At 39.6% G+C, this 17008-nt stretch overlaps 1 protein-coding gene across 1 annotated transcript; it reads left to right on the forward strand.

Annotated features, from left to right (window-relative positions):
• Positions 1 to 4526: 4526 nt before the first annotated feature.
• On the forward strand, positions 4527 to 14000 carry STK26 (serine/threonine protein kinase 26). The gene is made up of 9 exons (XM_010133796.1): positions 4527 to 4589; positions 6578 to 6686; positions 6780 to 6937; positions 9208 to 9393; positions 10011 to 10159; positions 10837 to 10930; positions 11423 to 11485; positions 11573 to 11709; positions 12257 to 14000. The coding sequence occupies exons 1-9, from the start codon at positions 4554 to 4556 to the stop codon at positions 12279 to 12281; spliced, it is 957 nt and encodes a 318-aa protein (XP_010132098.1). The 5' UTR covers positions 4527 to 4553; the 3' UTR covers positions 12282 to 14000.
• The last annotated feature ends 3008 nt before the right edge of the window (positions 14001 to 17008 follow it).

Genomic DNA, 17008 nt, shown 5'->3' on the forward strand with positions numbered 1-17008 from the left:
AGAGTGTATCAGCTTTGCTAAACGTGTGGAGAAATTTTTATGCTGCCTTTTCATTTTAACATTAACAAGTATTTTGAGATATTTGTATCTATTTTCTTTTTTTACTTAATTGCTGTAGCTTTTACCTTTTTATTAGCTATTACCCTGAGTGGCTGTCAGGCCAAATATTTAGCTTTATAGTACTTCACTGAGGATTTAATTTCTCTACATACTGTAGACATCTCTCAGAAGCAGAGACATAGGTACAGTTGTGTACAAATGACTGTATAATTAAAGGTTAAAGAACATTCAGGATAAATTCTGAAAATTAAGATATCTTATGTCTTACAAAGCAAAGTCCTAGGCTGCAGAGTTTATTAGCAGTGTCCTATGGGTGTGACTGGTACGTGGATGACATTCAAAGTGGACCTATAGGTTTGCTGATTTTATGCGTCAAGATTACTGAAAATATTCCTGGAAATACTTTCTAAGACAGTGGCTAAAAATAGCCTTAGCATACAGTAAGTAGAAAGTATTTCAAAATTTAAGAGTTTTCTTTTTTCCTTTGCAATTTTATTTACAGAAAAACAAAATAGTTGAGCCAGTCTGCCCTCTTTCAGATCATGCTTAGGGAATAGGAATAGTTCACTGAAATGTATTAATCATACATGTAGCTTTCTCTGAAGCTCTAGGAATGCCATTAGAAATATTTTTTTGGTTTTGCACTGTTTAAATTGAAGAGACTTAATATTTTACTATACTAAAGCAAACTCTCAGTGCAAAGGTATTGAGAGTGCCTTCAATGCTTACTGATATTAGCTGAGTAATCTAGATCTGGTTGAAATCTTTACATTTTATAGTTTTTACTTTGAAGAAACTGCAGCTGAAACCGTGTGTTGGCTTCAGGGTTTTAATATATGCCTCATTCATCCAATGGAACTGTAATAGAACATGTTCTGTTGTAACTTATTCTTAGTTTTTTAACCAATTTTCAATAAGCTTTGAGTAAGCAGGTCATTCTTTTCATCAATTTGTGGTGAGTGTCAGTTTTTCCCCCAATGGGAGAGCGTATTTGATAATTAGAAGTTGTTTATGACTACAGTGCAAAAGAGACGTTCGCTGTGAGGGTTTTCTAATTGCAAGCTTTCAGATGAGAGATTTTGTTGTTGTACGGTTTGTTCTACGTATTCTGCAGCTCCACAGTTTCCTCGCGCTTTAGGATGGAAGGCTGGCCTTGTGGCTGATCAGGGTGGAGAGGCCCAGTCTCAGGGAGCCTGGGGCTTACCAGCTGCCTGCAGGCTCTTCTGCTGCTGCTGAAAGGAGGAAGAGAAGAGAGTCTTTATATCAGTTACTTGACTTACTAATTTGTAACTTAGTCAGCTCAGCTGATGCCGTGTAAGATACTCGGTGTTCTGCAGCCTAGCTGCTCATGAGCTACAGCTTGTACATCTGATTGTAAACAGGATTTTAAAAATATGGTCAGTCCCTTAATATTTTTCACTAGCAGTGCAATGTTATTGGTTATCGGATACTGTACTCTTTAAAAACCTTATCATTGGTACAAGATGGCGAGGTCTACTTCCTTGAGGTTTGGGATAAAGCTGATGCCAGTTTTTAGTTACCGGGACACAAAAAGGTGCAAAACACCCGTACCTCTGTAATTTGGGGTACTTGTATATCTTGCATTTTGGAGTTCGAATGGGAGTTTCCCATTAAATAAATCTTAGAGCTTAGGTATTAGCAATTTTTTTTCTTGTATTTTCATTGGGTATCTAGCAAGATCGGTAGTGTTTTCAAGGTGAGGTACAAGCATATATATATGGAGTCAGAGTGCAAATGTGCATAATAAGCACATTTGTGTGCAGTAGTTAAATGTTTTACCTTTCTATTGCCTCTTTCACAAACGCATGTAGAATTCTGCAGGCTTACAGCCGTATTAGCGCAACTTTTGTAGCTGTAAGATAACTTACATCCTGATGTAGATGTCTGTAGATGCTCGTATTTGTGGATGGTCAGGATCTACATTTATCTCCTCATCCTGTATTGCACTTGGATTTCAATTAACATCACATCTCGTTAAATAAAACATTGGTTGTGGAGGGTACCCTTGAAAGCAATAGTGCGTAGCAGTGCAGCAGTGTGAATTATGTTAGATAGGTAAAACGAGTGGTTTCCTCAAGCCTAATGACTTGTCAAAATGTATTACTACCTTACGGGTTCAGGAGATAAAAAGATTAAAAGTAACGCTGGTTCTGGCATGTTCTGGTTATGCAGATTTGTGAAGCTTGATAAAATATTTGAGCTGTACTTTCCATCTGATCCCATAGATTGGATCTTGATGACTGAAATTTCGTTATTGTTTTCCCTATTTGTGCCATCTAGCCAAGGGGTTTAAATATCTGCTCTTGTAACTAGTACAGCACCTGGGCTTGCTCTTTTCTTTTGCAGTTGAAACAAGGCCAAAGTTATTCTAGTTTTTCAAATTTGAATGCGGAGAACTTCTGTAGTAGCATCCAGAGACTCCCATCAGCATTGTACAGCACTTTGTGCAGCAAAGCTTTGAGACAATCTAAAGATACTTCTTGTTCTACAGTGTCTATTTATACTTGGTTGACCTAAAATAACTAGGAAAAAGGTTGTTCATGCCTGGCTAGAAAATATCCACACCCGGTTACAGTGGATAGTAGCAATTTCTTTGAGACATTATTTCAGAAACACAGTACTTACTCACTTTCACCCTATGCTGTTTTCAAGTAATAGTCAAATCCTCCAAACATGTCTGGTAACCACAATGTTTGCCTTAAACTGGAGTTCCTTGCCGGTCTTCTCTGCTGACACAGTTGGGCTTTATAAAAACTGCTAAAGTTAGCCAGCCCCTCCCTGCTGATCTCATAATATTGGAATAGACTCATAAATGGTGTGTGTTTTATATTCAGTATAAATCTAATAGAGCACACTTTGTTTAGATAATTGGATGTGATGCTTTCAGGAACTGCACTGTTATTTGCTTGGTGAGTTTTTTTAGTTTCTGTCACTAGTCAGGCAATAGGGTGGGAAAGCACACAATGTGGAATGCAAGAGGCTTTCAAAAGTACTTCTGCCATAAGCTTGGCTTTGTTATAGGGAACTAGGACTAGTAAATATTTGCTGGAGACTTACACAGTGTGTGTGGTACTTCACCAGGTCTGGTTCAGTTGAGTATTTTTAGTAACTGCTTTTTATTTTAAATAAAGAAATGTTTTAATTCACAGAATTTCTTAGAGTAGTAGCCCACAGGTTAATATTTGGATTTCTTCTAAAATGTGAGGGGACTCTGACAAGCAAATAGTGGAAGATCCCTGTTTTGAAACACAGTCTGTAGATGTGATACTGAATCTGTCTTGTTTTGTTTAAATGAACCAGCCACCTTTTGCAGCTGCATATCAAGAGCAAGGTCAGCATTTAAAAATCTGTGTTAGAAGAATTTGTCAATTCTGCTAGTCTAGAAATCTCCACAAAGAAAGTGCAGAACCTCACGTATTCACAGGGGTTGAGATTCAAACTGCATATACTGGAGTAAGTGAACTTTGCGATATTACTAGAAACAATAAAAAAAATAAAAACAAAACAAAAATTCCAAAATTAGGATATGCCTAAAGTCATACTTTTTCTTGAACTATATTGCTCTTATCTTTGACCTTTTAATTTCAAACCTCTGATTTGAAAACTTTGGAAACCTGAATGGTTTTGTAAGGTTCCAGGTCTGGCAAGTGCAGTTCCTCCTGGCTGGTGGTTGTAGTGCTGCTCTGTATCTCGAGATCGGAGCTGCCCCTATAGTAGCAGGCATGCTTTGTGCTGGGACGCGAGTCCTTGGGTACAAGCATATTCAAGGGCTGTCAATTCTCGTTTTTTGCTGGGTCTGACAACTTACGTAGGAGCTTGTAGACATGTTAGATACACACTTGCACAGTTACTGTGTAGGTGAAGAGGCACCTAGCAGCTGCCTCCACTAGCCTTTAAGTTTCTGTTGTCTTTGAAGTATGGTCGTGTTCACTCCCTCGCTCAAAAGTATTTTTTTTTTCCTGAGTATTTTCCTCAGATGAGAGGTGTAGTGATGTTACAAGAAAGTTTCCTGTTAAAATTGTAATGCTTCTGTATCACAAATGGCTGGAATTAATGCAAAGTAATTCAAAGACAGTCTTTTGTAAGAACTACCACTTTACATTAAAACACTTAGCTTAAACCACTACTGAATCACTTTTTCCTCTAAGTTTCATTCCTTTGGGTGAAGTAATTTTAGATATCAGTTAGCAGAAAATGATTAGTGGTGGGGGAGTGGTGGCAGTGGTGGTGTTTTGTTGCTTTTTTAAATACATAAGTGAAACTTTAATTGAGAGTTAGACATCCCGCACAGGAGCTGTGTGATCGTTCTACAAGAAGTAATTACATGTATCTTGGTGATTAATGGAACTCTACATTTACCTTCTCCGAACAGTGCGCTGGTAGTCTATTGAAATACATAATTTTTAATTTGTCAGCCTCGGGCTTTTAACAACTCATGGCTTCCTTTACAGGGCACGAAACTATGGATAATAATGGAATACTTGGGTGGAGGGTCAGCTTTGGATCTTGTAAGTATGATTTCTCTCTTTTTTTTTTTTTTGCATTATAAGTACTAGTGAAGCTTACTATGTTGTGCTTTCCTGTCTCTTCATAAAATCTGGAAACAGCTGGTATTACATCACTGTGGCATGGTAATGCTCCAAAAAGTGTGAATTTGAATAGTAGTTCTGTTATATTGAATTGATGTTGAGATTTTTTTGGTTTTACTGCTTGCTTCTAAGCATTAAGAAGCATCCATGTGTTCTCAGTCAAACATAAGGCAATTTATTTTTAGTATGAGAAGAAATACTGTTCTTGCCGTATGTGGTGGTTTTTTGGGTTTGGATTTGTCTGTCTATCCCTTGTCACCTTCCCCCAGTAGAATTCATTACACTTGAATAGAAAATGTTTCCTTTGGGATTGGGTCTCAGAAATGAATGGAGTGTGTGCCCACAGAGTACTGTTAATTTTAACTGGTTAAAAGGTGTTGGGTTTTCCATTTTCAGGTATTTTCAGTTAGGCATGAAAGTGCCTTTTACTTAAGATAGTGTGGCATTCATGAAGGATGTTGCACAGTGCACTGTGTGTGGATGTGGTTTCCCCATGCTTTCGGTACAGCTCTGCCTCGGCTGTGAAGCTTAGAGACCCACCCTTTCCTGTGAGATAATATAACTCAGTCTTTGTTTGTGTGATTCTGAAGGAAAAATATCATGTCTTCAGCATTGCCGAATGGTGTTAATTATATATTTGCTAACAGCGGTCCTGTATGCAAGAGTTGAAGTGTGTGTTTAACTTCACAAATTTAATTGAACTTCTTTATGGAATTGCATCACATCAATGCAGCTATGGGAATGCAAAAGCACAGTAATTATGTGGAGCATGTGGTAGTTTGTAGCTCTGGAACTTAGTCTTTTTGAGAAAGGAGCTGTGAGATACTATTTTGAGTAATTTGTAGTCTTCCGTAGAGCGTCAGAAATAGTGAAGTCGCTTTTACCAGTGACAACTGAAACCACTGAACCTTTAGACGAATAAAACTTTAAAGTTTTTCCTCATTTGCCTCACTTTGCCATACCATAATTTCATGCTGTGCTCTGTTTCAGTGCTGTGTCATTGGTGATTTTTTTTTATAGCAGAATCACCCTCCTTAATTGCTTATGGTTTATTTACATAGCTTTCTAATGTGCAAAGTTTACACTTACTCCATACTAGCAGCTTTATAGGAGCGCATTATCTTCTTGATGAAAAGCAAGCATGGAATCAAAAATGCATCATTAAATTTGAAAACCACAGTCAATAGACTCATTTCCTTTGAAATAAATGGAGTTTCTTAATTCACTTAATCTAGAATGCAGAATTCAGTCTGCTGTGTTTGCTGTCTGTAGGAAACAGTAACTTTGTGGAAAGTTAGTTCTAACTTTTCATGTGTGTCGCATGCTGAGAGCAGCATGCATACTGTATACGTTAGAAAAGTAACTGCGGTTTTGATGTATTGTCAGTAGAGATGGAGATGTGAAGGTGAAAGGAGGTTGTAGTGAGGTGGGGCTCAGTCTGTTCTCCCTAGTAACAAGGGATACGAGAGGAAATGGCCTCTGGTTGTGCCAGGAGAGGTTTATGTAGGTAGGACATTAGGAAAAATTTCTTTACCAAAAGGGTTGTCACCCACTGGAACAGGGTGCCACTGGAACAGGGAATTGGTGGAGTCACCATCCCTGGAGGAGTTTAAAAGACATGCACATGTGGTGCTAAGGGACATGGTTTAGTGGTGACCTGGCAGTGCTGAGTTAATGAATGGTCTTGATGATCTTAAAGGTCTTTTTTCAACCAAAATGATTCTGTGATTCTATGATTATTCCAAGGGCACCTATTTCTGATAGAATGTTGACATAATTCATTGAAAATTTTATTAATTCTGCCAGTTCTTCAAAAAGTCTTTCAAGTTTAAGATTTAATTAAATCAATAACAATGCAAAAACCAGATACAACATTAACATTATTTTAATGTGTCTTTTCTCTAAAGCTGCGTGCTGGCCCATTTGATGAGTTCCAGATTGCTACCATGCTAAAGGAAATCTTGAAAGGTCTTGACTACCTACACTCGGAGAAGAAGATTCACAGGGATATAAAAGGTACATAGTATTGTAAATGTTACTTCATTAAAGCCTTTAAAAATCATAAGGGCAGTATTCTAATGTAGATATTATGTTATTTCTCCTTGGCAGCTGCCAATGTCTTGTTATCGGAACAAGGCGATGTCAAGCTCGCTGATTTTGGAGTTGCTGGGCAGCTGACAGACACGCAAATCAAGAGGAATACCTTTGTTGGAACTCCTTTTTGGATGGCTCCTGAAGTTATTCAGCAGTCAGCATATGATTCAAAAGTATGTAGGAGAGTAGAATACCTTTGCTTTGTATCTGCAGGCCCAACAGAAATTACTTTGATTTTTGTGGTTTTAGCTCTATCAGGATGGAGTAAAAAAATGTATTTCAAATGACAGGGTTTCAAATAGTAAAATATATGATTAAACGTTTTTTATACAGTAGTTATACGTCACCGCAATCACATGCGAGACCCATGCGAATGCACCAAGTAAATGGATGCTTTGATGTTAAGATTCTTTCAGAGAAATTCCCTGGATGCTTTCAGTGTTGTGGCTTGGTTGGTTAGAGTCCTTTTTAATTTCAATTCAATTTTTCACATTTAATTCAAGCAGTAATAAAGCTCTCACAAATTGGAATGCCTCCAGAACATACCAGCTTATTTAAAGCCAAGATGGTGGCTGAAATTTTACCCTATTCTCAGATTTTTACGAACAGCTCTGGATATAATTTCTTTAATGGCATTTTTGATGTAATGCTGAAGATTTTAGCGCGGGTGACTGATCTTGCAAAGGAAAAAAATAACTTGAACTACAGGATGGGTAGCTGTGGTAGCATGATGGTACCTTCTACATTTCTTTTCTCATGGGATCTGTTGATAGATGACTTAATTGCGAAGGCGAATTTCCCTGTGTGTACTAGCTGTAGAAAACCAGACTTCCTCCATGTCTTTCTGAGGGCTGGAACTACTGCTAGAAATGATGAGGAGGATTTTTTTCACAGAGACTGTTGAATAGCTGAGATCTCCTGAAGATATTCGCACTCCGGGAGACTTTCCCCAGGATCTTTCAGACTCGAAGGAATTTGTGTACATGTCACAAGGGTTCTTGCTGATAAGCAGGAGTATGTTGTGGTTCTAATGTATAGAGTTTCAGTGGTGCAACCATAACGCGTTCCCTAGGGCATTTTGGAAAAGCTCTCTACCCTTTTCAAAAAATGCATGTTGTCCAGTCAAAGTGAGAATAATCCCTCTCCTGCTCGCCCAGTGTATAGATCAGCTGTACCATCCCCTTCATTTACATTCGCTCAGCAACCAATCTCTTGCCATCCCAGAAGTCTGATGGCAAAGCACAGAAGATGCAGGCCTTTGGTAGGACAGACGAAGGGATTTGGACAGGATACACTTTAATTTCGGAGCTAATACTGATTAATATTTTGGCATCTGGACTGAATTTTAACCTTTCTCCTTCTCTCCCGACTTCAGAATGACAGAAGATAAAATAGAAATTCATGTATTTTTTTTAGTGGCAGAGATTTACGAGCCCCATCGCTTCTTTCAAAACATTTTGCGCCAACACGCAATTGTTGGTTATGATATTTCAGTAATAAACAACAAGCTAGTAGCTAGTTTAATTCTTCAGTATTAAGTATAAACATTTTAGTTCTTGTGAATAGGAAAGGAATATTGGAGACGTTCCTGTCTACTCAATGGGTGACTTTAGTTTATGACTTCAGTGGCATGTGTGATCAAGCATTGCCAGCCACTTTTTAGTGAGAAACACCTTTAGTGACCTTAATAGCTATTGTAGTTCATCTAAAAAGATGGGAGTAATGTATATTTCACTTGGGAAAAATCTCTAAATTGGAAAAGAGTTTTATAGTTCACAGGACATTTTGATCAAAAGACAGAATTCATTTATAATGCTTACCTTTAGCTAAAATAAATACTGCTCCATTATTCTTGAGAAACATACACTGTGAACTTGGTGTTTCAGGTCTGACTAGTTGGTTGATAATTTTCTAGCTAAATTTGTCAAGCAGTCTGTTAGGAAAGAAACTAAGCAATCACCTGCTGAGTTTGATTCAACTCTCCGCCTTGTTCTTGTAGAGTGAGGTGTCAAACAAGGTTGGATGCCTTAATGCACCTGCGGTTTAAAAAGTACCATCAACATGCAGTTTTGCTATCTAAACAAAATCTAAATTGGACTCAGGAAATTTGTGGCAGTTTGTAGTTCATTAGACAGGAAAAAAACAAAGGAAGACTAATGTGAAGCTTTTTCCAAAAGCAAATGTATGTAGGTGCACATTTAAGTTGCTGACCGTGTTACCAGTGACAGTGTGCAACAAAAGTGATGTTGTAGATGTTCATCATTAAAGACTGATTAAGTCAGCCACGTCTTTTGAGTTTTAGTCTTCAAGTATTAGAAAGGAATCTTTGTGCATGATCTACTGAGACCAAAATTAGTTTCATTATATAGATTTCAGTTATTAAATAATACTTGGTAATGATAGCCCTTAATTTTGTACTAAAAGTAGCTTTTCCCTTTCTCAGGCTGACATCTGGTCGTTGGGAATCACGGCTATTGAACTAGCCAAAGGGGAGCCTCCCAACTCCGATATGCATCCGATGAGAGTTCTGTTTCTCATTCCGAAAAACAATCCGCCAACTTTATTAGGAGAATTCAGTAAACCTTTTAAAGAATTTATTGATGCATGTCTGAATAAGGACCCAACATTTGTGAGTAGATATATGTATGTGTATAGAGATGTTTTGGTTTTGTTTTCTGCTGTCTCATGCTTGGGAAGTGTTTTGCCGGTGCAGTGTATTGTAGTCGATAGCAATAATGTTAAAGATTATATTTTCCACTGTAAATGGTAGTGGTGATTTTTAATAGGTGTCTCCATCCTTGTTTAAAACACTGAAAGAAGTGGGAAGAATGCTGAAGGAGATGATGGTGGCAGAGAGACAGGTTCCTAAAATGCAGTCAGAGCTGGGATAATCTCAGAGAAGCCCTAACAGAGAGAATCGTAGGTCTTCTTTCTCTAGCAGAACTTCTGCTGACAGAGAGTCAGAGTTCTGCTTACAAGGAAATGTTGCATTGGAGAATTTTGATTAGTCATTTTCCTGGGTGTGTACCTTCTAGCCTAGAAGGATAAGCAGTCGAGTCTGTGTGTGACTTGGTCATATTTTTAGAGCGCTTGTAAATGTGGATTACTGGCCTTTCTTGACTTCCTGTTTCACTAATTTCCTGATGCTGTATTTGTTAGCTCAGTTGTCTTACTGAATCTCCCCTATTAACATTTAAAATCATGGAATGTTAGCATAACATTAAATATTTAAAGTGTTTCTTCCAGCGCCCTACTGCGAAAGAACTCCTGAAGCACAAATTCATTATGAAAAACGCCAAGAAGACTTCCTATCTGACAGAACTGATTGATAGGTTTAAGAGGTGGAAAGCAGAGGGACATAGTAGTGATGAAAGTGATTCCGATGGTTCAGATTCGTAAGTTCATTTTCAGTTTCGTCTCTTCTGGGCTTTTTTTTTTTTAATAATGTGGCTAAAGTAGGTTTGTTGCAGTTTATTTGTGTAATTTGCTCATCTTCTGTACGTCTGTCTTTTGTTCCATATGTTTTTCATTGCCTTCTCTCAAAAAACCCCTTGTATGAACCTGAAGACAGGTGCCTAAGCCAAGCTATGTGCTCATTATCTCTTTAAACTTTCTCTCTCTCTGAACTCGGTTCCAGTTCTGTTTAAGTGCTGAGCATTTCCTAGTGAGAGGGTAGTGGTTGTACCAAAGCCAGTGAATCACAATTGGCAATACTGCATAGCCAGGTTGAGGTGTTCGAGGAAGTTTGTGTAATGCCTGTGGAACAACGTACATTCTGTAAGTCTCTTGCTTTTCCGGCTATCAGATAACTGGTTTAAATGGGATGGCATGGGAGAAGGTAAGCTTTATGTGTAGATAAAATCTTTTCTTTGCTTTGATCATATTTCAATTTATTCAGCCTCTGCAGCTGTTTTCTTTTTAAAGTTCAATTAATTTTTCAATACATGTTTTTCCTCTTACTTTAAGGAATAGGGTAGTAATCTATACAGATTTATTATGTATTTGGGTTACCTGTGCTTGCTTAGCGTAACGTCGTGGCTAGTATTATGTACATTGTCTCCTTTTTCTTCAGGGAGTCCAGTAACAAGGAAAATAACTCTCATCCTGAGTGGAGCTTTACTACAGTTCGGAAGAAGCCAGACGCGAAGAAGCTGCAGAACGGAACGGTGTGTACAGACCGAAGAGTCCTTCTGTCAGAGTGCTTGGTTTGAAGCCGATTTAAGGAAGATAGTGATAAAACTTAGTAATTACTCACTTTTCCTAAGAACTGACCATCTTTTTGTAGTTTGAGATGATGCTTGCTAGTGATATTTCCTTTGCCCATGTCAGCCTTCAGGGCGTAAGGTACCATATGCTAGTAGATCAGTATCTGTTAGCATAGAGATGGGCCTTTTAAAGACTCCTAGAATAGTAGAGAGGAAAAACTGAAGATACGTGAACATTTCTGAAGATACATGACACTTTCAGATGTGTCACCAAGCATCTGTTTCCACATCGTGTAACGTTGGTTGATGTACTGTGCCTTCGTTGTTTTTGTAGCGTATTTCAAGTACTTTGTTGAATTTAACTGCACTTTCAAAATCACGGTTGCTGTGTTCAACGTGGCGTATACATTGTATAGGGATGTGTTAACGTTATCCTTGTTTGTTAACTTCTAGGATCAGGATCTTGTTAAAACCCTGAGTTGTTTAACTATGATAATCACTCCTGTGTTTGCTGAGGTAAGTCTTGACTTAAACTTCTTTGAAAGTATTACCCAAGTGTTGGTTAACTTTTATAAGTTTTACCTCTTTCGATTTGCTACTCAGCTGAAGCAGCAGGACACAAATAATGCCAGCAGGAAGAAGGCAATTGAGGAACTTGAGAAAAGCATCAATATGGCAGAAGCAACATGTCCAGGGATCACAGATAAGATGGTGAAGAAGCTTATGGAGAAATTTCAGAAGTAAGTTAAGGAATTTTTTTTATACATTGTTAAAAAAGAAAAAAAAAAGCTGCTTTATTTTCAAAGAATTAGATTTTAAATTAAGGAATTATGCACAGGAAAGGTTAGTTGACACTGAGCTTGGTATTTTGGGTAAATGGGAGTAGTTTAATGATAAGTGAAAGAGCCAGGTTCAGTGCTTTAAACTTCTAGCTTTGGTGGTTCCACATAACACTTCTGTTTGAGACTAGAACTGATCACAACGATTACTGTATCTGTCTAGTCTTCTAGTGCTGCGCCTTTGCTGTAGTTGGTGTTCCTCGCGTCCTTTCCTTTAGCCTGCAATTTTGTCATCAGCGTGTTTATAGCCGGTAAAGGAGCAGGAGAATCTTCAGCTTATCTTTTTAGGGCGTGTCTTCCAGAGAATGTCACCTCTGGTGGGTTTTTCCTATGAACTGTTGAGATGAAGGTATGTGCTAGTTCAGTGATGCGAAAATAGTCAGGTGCCGTTTGCCAAGCTGAAACAGTGTAATTAACGACATTCTTACTTGCATTTTTTTATCTGTAGATTTTCTGTTAATGACTCGTCCTAAGAAACTTCACGTAATTGACTGCTGTTTCATATGGACCCAGTGAAACCCACCAAAACTACTTCAAGCTTGGCAGTGCTTAGCTCATGAGCTCCTTGTGCCTTTTGGATCTTTGCAACATATTGATGGTGATTGAGGATTTGAAAGAACCTACTCGACTATTTTGTGGCAGTGCACATGGTTTTATATTTTCAGGAAATTATTTTGTAAAGAACAACTTTTAATATTGTAGTTTCACCTGTTTAATCTGATAAATGTTGAGGTGCAGTTTCGCTTTTAGAAATAACCTTTACTTTAGTTAATAGAAAGTGCAAGTACAGTATGTTTTGATGCTGTTTTGTTCCTGTACATATGGGTGTACAGGTCTTTTGTATTCATGAGTTAAACTTTTGTAAATCACTAACAAGCTTCAGAGAAAACAGCTTTTTCACGAGCGTATTCTAAACACGTAATGTAGTGGCAAGGGTATTGTTGTAGCACCTGCTTCAACCAGCATATAGTTATCATGCCCTGAAGAGTAAACCTGCAACAGCGTCTACGGTAATTCTGAATTGGTACAGTATTTTAGGCAGCTCTATGATTACATATATTTGAGAGCAATATGTCAATAGTTTGCAGGTGATATGTAGCAACAGGAATATCCTGATGTACAGTATATGTATTACCTTTTAGAACAGGTTTTGAAGTGGTAATTCAATCTTGTATCATCATGGTAGGAAAATTCAGAGCAATACAGTTGAGGGGGTGGGGCTTTTGGCAATAATGGACAGAACCTGAAGTCCAGTTTAACTTAATTTAATTTTTTTTCCTCTGAGTATACATGCCTGGGTGGAAGGGAGCCAGAGAAGCCGAGCGTCGCATGATACATACCTCACGAGCAGGTATCGGTGTAACAGCCCGCGTTCTGTGTGGTGGTGTTGTTTCTCCTGTAAGATATTTATACGCATTTTGTTCTTAAATACATTAAATACAGTACATCAGCATAATTTGTTTATAATTTTCTGAAAGTGTATTTTAAATATGTATTTACCAGTTAATATGCAAATAACTGAGTTATAGATATTCTTTCACAAAAAAGTTAGTACTGTGCAGTACGGAGTGGGTTTTGTTTCGTTTGGGGTTTTTTTCATAAAAAATAGTTAAGACTATAAAGTTGCTTTCAGTTATGTATTTATGGTACTGCTAGATGGGTAATCTCTTCTATTGTTTTTTCCCTTTTTCAACCCAGTATGTATATTATGCTGAAGTTTTGAACTGGGATTGTTTTTCAGTACTTAGCTGTGGAACTGTTGGTGTAAATTTATTTTTGATAAAGGCTGGGTGTGTTTATTTTATGGTTCAGACCTGCACATTTTGTTTTTGCACAAAAGTAATTTTAAAAAATCTGAAATATATCTGCCAAATATTGAAAAGTAATGGTGTGCAAGTAGATACTGCATTTTGAGTCCAACGTTGCCATTACATCGTTTTTATATAAAGGACACTTGTGAGAGATGGTGGTTAGATATGCCAAGGACAATTATTTTTCAATGGTGCCTACACTGTAAAAAAATTACTTTTAACTCCTTGTTTTAATTTTAAAAAAATGTTTCTGTTTAAAACTTTCATCTGCTATATAACTGAAATTCAATTAGAATTTATATCTGAGAAAAAAGTCTGGAAATAGTTTTTGAAAACAATAATGTTATGGATTAAATAAATATTTTTATAAATGTAAAAGCAGCAAAAGTTGTAAATACAGTTGATCTGAAGCTTTACAAAATAACTGCATCACAAACAAATTGTAGTGCTCCTCTAGCTTCTGTAGTTGTTAGTCTTGTAAATCTGTTTATAGATGAAGCTTATTTCAATGTTTTGGGGGGTTTTAAATGGTTTAAAAATAAATATTTAAGTTCTGTAAACTTTCACGAGCTTGTTCTGTTGTGCGTTTTATTCGGGATGTTGGTAGGAGCGCAGAGGTGCGGCTAGACCTCTTACAGGCGTGTGTCCTAGCTGGAGCTGGGTGTTGCTTGGTAGCTTTGGGAAGTTCTGGGTCCCTGCCAGGCCGCTCTTGTCTGGAGGACACCTGCCAGCTGCTGCGCCACCGGGAGCGGATGGAGCAGCCCCGGGGTTCAGTGTGATTCCGTTCTTAACGAAGAGGATCTGTGTGCTCAGACAAACGTGCCCGGCCAGCGACGACGTGGTAGAGATGTCGGAGCACTCTGTGACTCCCTTGGGAGCTTGGCTTTGTGGAGGGAGGGGACAGAAGGGCCTGTGCCGCAGTGACCTCGGCTCTCACTTCAGCAGTCTCGACCCGAATCTCAATTTCTTTAAAAACCTCCATACAGGTTTCTCATAATCAAAACCAGGAGTTTAACTTGCACGTCACTTCCCTGAAGGGGGGGTGGTCTTTTGTGGGAGACTGAGGGGGAGGTGGTGGGAAACCCTCCTGAGTGTTGTAACTGGTCGCTGTACCCTGGCGACTCGGGGCGTTTGGTCTATGCAACTCTAGAAACGGGTCTGGGTGGTAGGTGGGAATTCTTTGGGAAATTGGAACCTCTCCCGTTTGTGATAGGACTGTCACAAGTTGCTGAGCTATGGTGTCTCTTTTCCTGTGAAATGGGTGGGATGTGAACCTACCTCACTGGACACCGGGGAAACACTCATCCCTGGGTGTGTAAAACAGCCTCGTTCTCTTACAGCGCAGCCCACTCAACAGGGGGTTTTTATTGTCCTGCATGTGGCATCACTACGCCCAAATAAAGTCCCTGTGCATCGTACGGCTGTAACTCCTCAGAGTGGACGTCTGTGTTACTGGTTCCCAGAAAACAGCTGTCTTCTACCCCACCACGTGTTAGTTATTGATGAACTCTGCACCTGAACTGGCAGGATTCTGTTGCTGGCAGATACTAATGGAAAGATGTATCAAAATATTCCCGCGGGAACCGTCTTGCTGGTTCGGTTTGCTGTAGCCTGAGGAGAACTGATAGCGGAGCAGTCTGCGCGGCAGGACAGAGCAGTGTTTGTTCTTGGGTAGACAAGTCCTTTATCAGTGTAACCGTTCCAACCCTCGGACTCCGGCTCCGCTGGGACACTGCTGTACAGGAGGCGTGTCGCGTCGTGAACGCCCGCTCCTGCGTTCAGTCGAATGTCTGTAGCGAGTAGGGAAGTGTGTAGGTTCTTCGTGTGTTTGCGCAAAGTTTAGCAATTGTTAAAGGTCTGATTTTTATCATGCTGTTTTATGACTTAACACTGGAATAAAAGTATTTTCCTTCTCAAAGTTTTAGTGGTACGTACGTTGGCTTGTCTCATTTCACATTTTTCCAGTAAATGATGTAACATTTAACACACATGTGAGGTAGATACACCGAAACCTGTCTTAGTGCTTCTCCAAACTGAAGTCCTTTGTATACTGTGTATATGTGGCTTCTTTTTATTTCCTAACGTATACACCTCTACCTAAAAAAGTTGATGAACACCATGGATCTGAATTTCAAGATCAGCTGTGTCTATATGTGATGTATTTTTATACGAACCCCAGTTACTTCAGTACGAATGCATGGAGTAGTTTCATGCTTTGACACTGTGGTGCTGCTGTGCTTCCTCCCCCTTTAATAATCCTTGCTTGTGTCAGGGCTGTAAAAGTTTATATTTTCCAGGTACTGCCGGTCTGTCTTTCACTGTCAGCAGACCAAATCATTCCATGTCCTCTCTCCATCCTCATTTTCTTTCCTAATGGAACACGGGCGGACTAGAGGGAAGGTCTTACCCAAGAGTTGTTTCAGCTGTTCCTTGACACGTGAGCTGCTTCTTACTGGGATTGTGCCTTTATTTCAGACGGTCCCAAAAAAGCTAGTTTACACCATTAATTCAGCTTGGAGATGCTGATTTCTGTCACTCACAAGCTGCTTTGTCCCTCTGCTATTGTTGACCATCGTGTAGGATGTGCTACGGCACAGTGTGCCCGCTGTACCCCAGTGCTCTCTAGTCAATGGAAAAATCCAAAAATAGTTCCCTAGTCCTTGTTTCTCCTTCTCTGTGCAGTTTTCCCAGCGTAGTCCCGAGTGCCAGAGCAGGCAGCTCCCTGCCAGCGGGGTAGTGTGGCTGTGCATTAATCCCTCCTGCTGGGACACTCTGGCTGTTCTGGGACAAGCTCAAGGTAACGCTGACCTGGGCCAGCCTTTGCCTGTGTCTCCACATGCTTTCGGGAGCTAACAGGGACTGTAGGTTTGTCAATGCTGAAGATACAACCCTTTAAGGGATGATCTTTGAGGGCTGAGTGTGCAGCCCGTAGTTGAAACAGTGCGGCTTTTCTCTACCAAAGTGTGCGTGTAGGCTGCCATGCGCGAATGCTGTACTGGGTGGTGGTTCTTGCTCTTCCCCGAGGTGCAGACCTTTGGGAAAGAAGAAACAACTCTAGAAACGGGGGTAATCTTTCTGGTTACAACAGAACGTGCTAGAGCAGTGTGCGGGACCCCTGTAGTGCGCAGCCTCTTTAGCACAGGTTGAAAGCAGACCTCTCGGTGTACTCTCTTCTGGGTCTAATGCATTTCTTTGGGCAACCAACCGAGAATGGGGATGTTTTCAGCAGCATTCGGGGATCTCAGTGAGCCACCTCAGGCAGTGAGGCAGTGAAGGCACAGAGGGAGCCAGCAGCCAGCTGCAGGAGAGGGGAACCAGCCCGACAGCTGTGTGGAGCAATGAGGGCTGCCTGGGAACGGGGCAGCAGAGGGGAAGGTGGGCTGGGGGTG

The sequence above is a fragment of the Buceros rhinoceros genome, unplaced genomic scaffold (assembly GCF_000710305.1).
Source record: "Buceros rhinoceros silvestris isolate BGI_N320 unplaced genomic scaffold, ASM71030v1 scaffold18663, whole genome shotgun sequence".
Taxonomy (NCBI): domain Eukaryota; kingdom Metazoa; phylum Chordata; class Aves; order Bucerotiformes; family Bucerotidae; genus Buceros; species Buceros rhinoceros.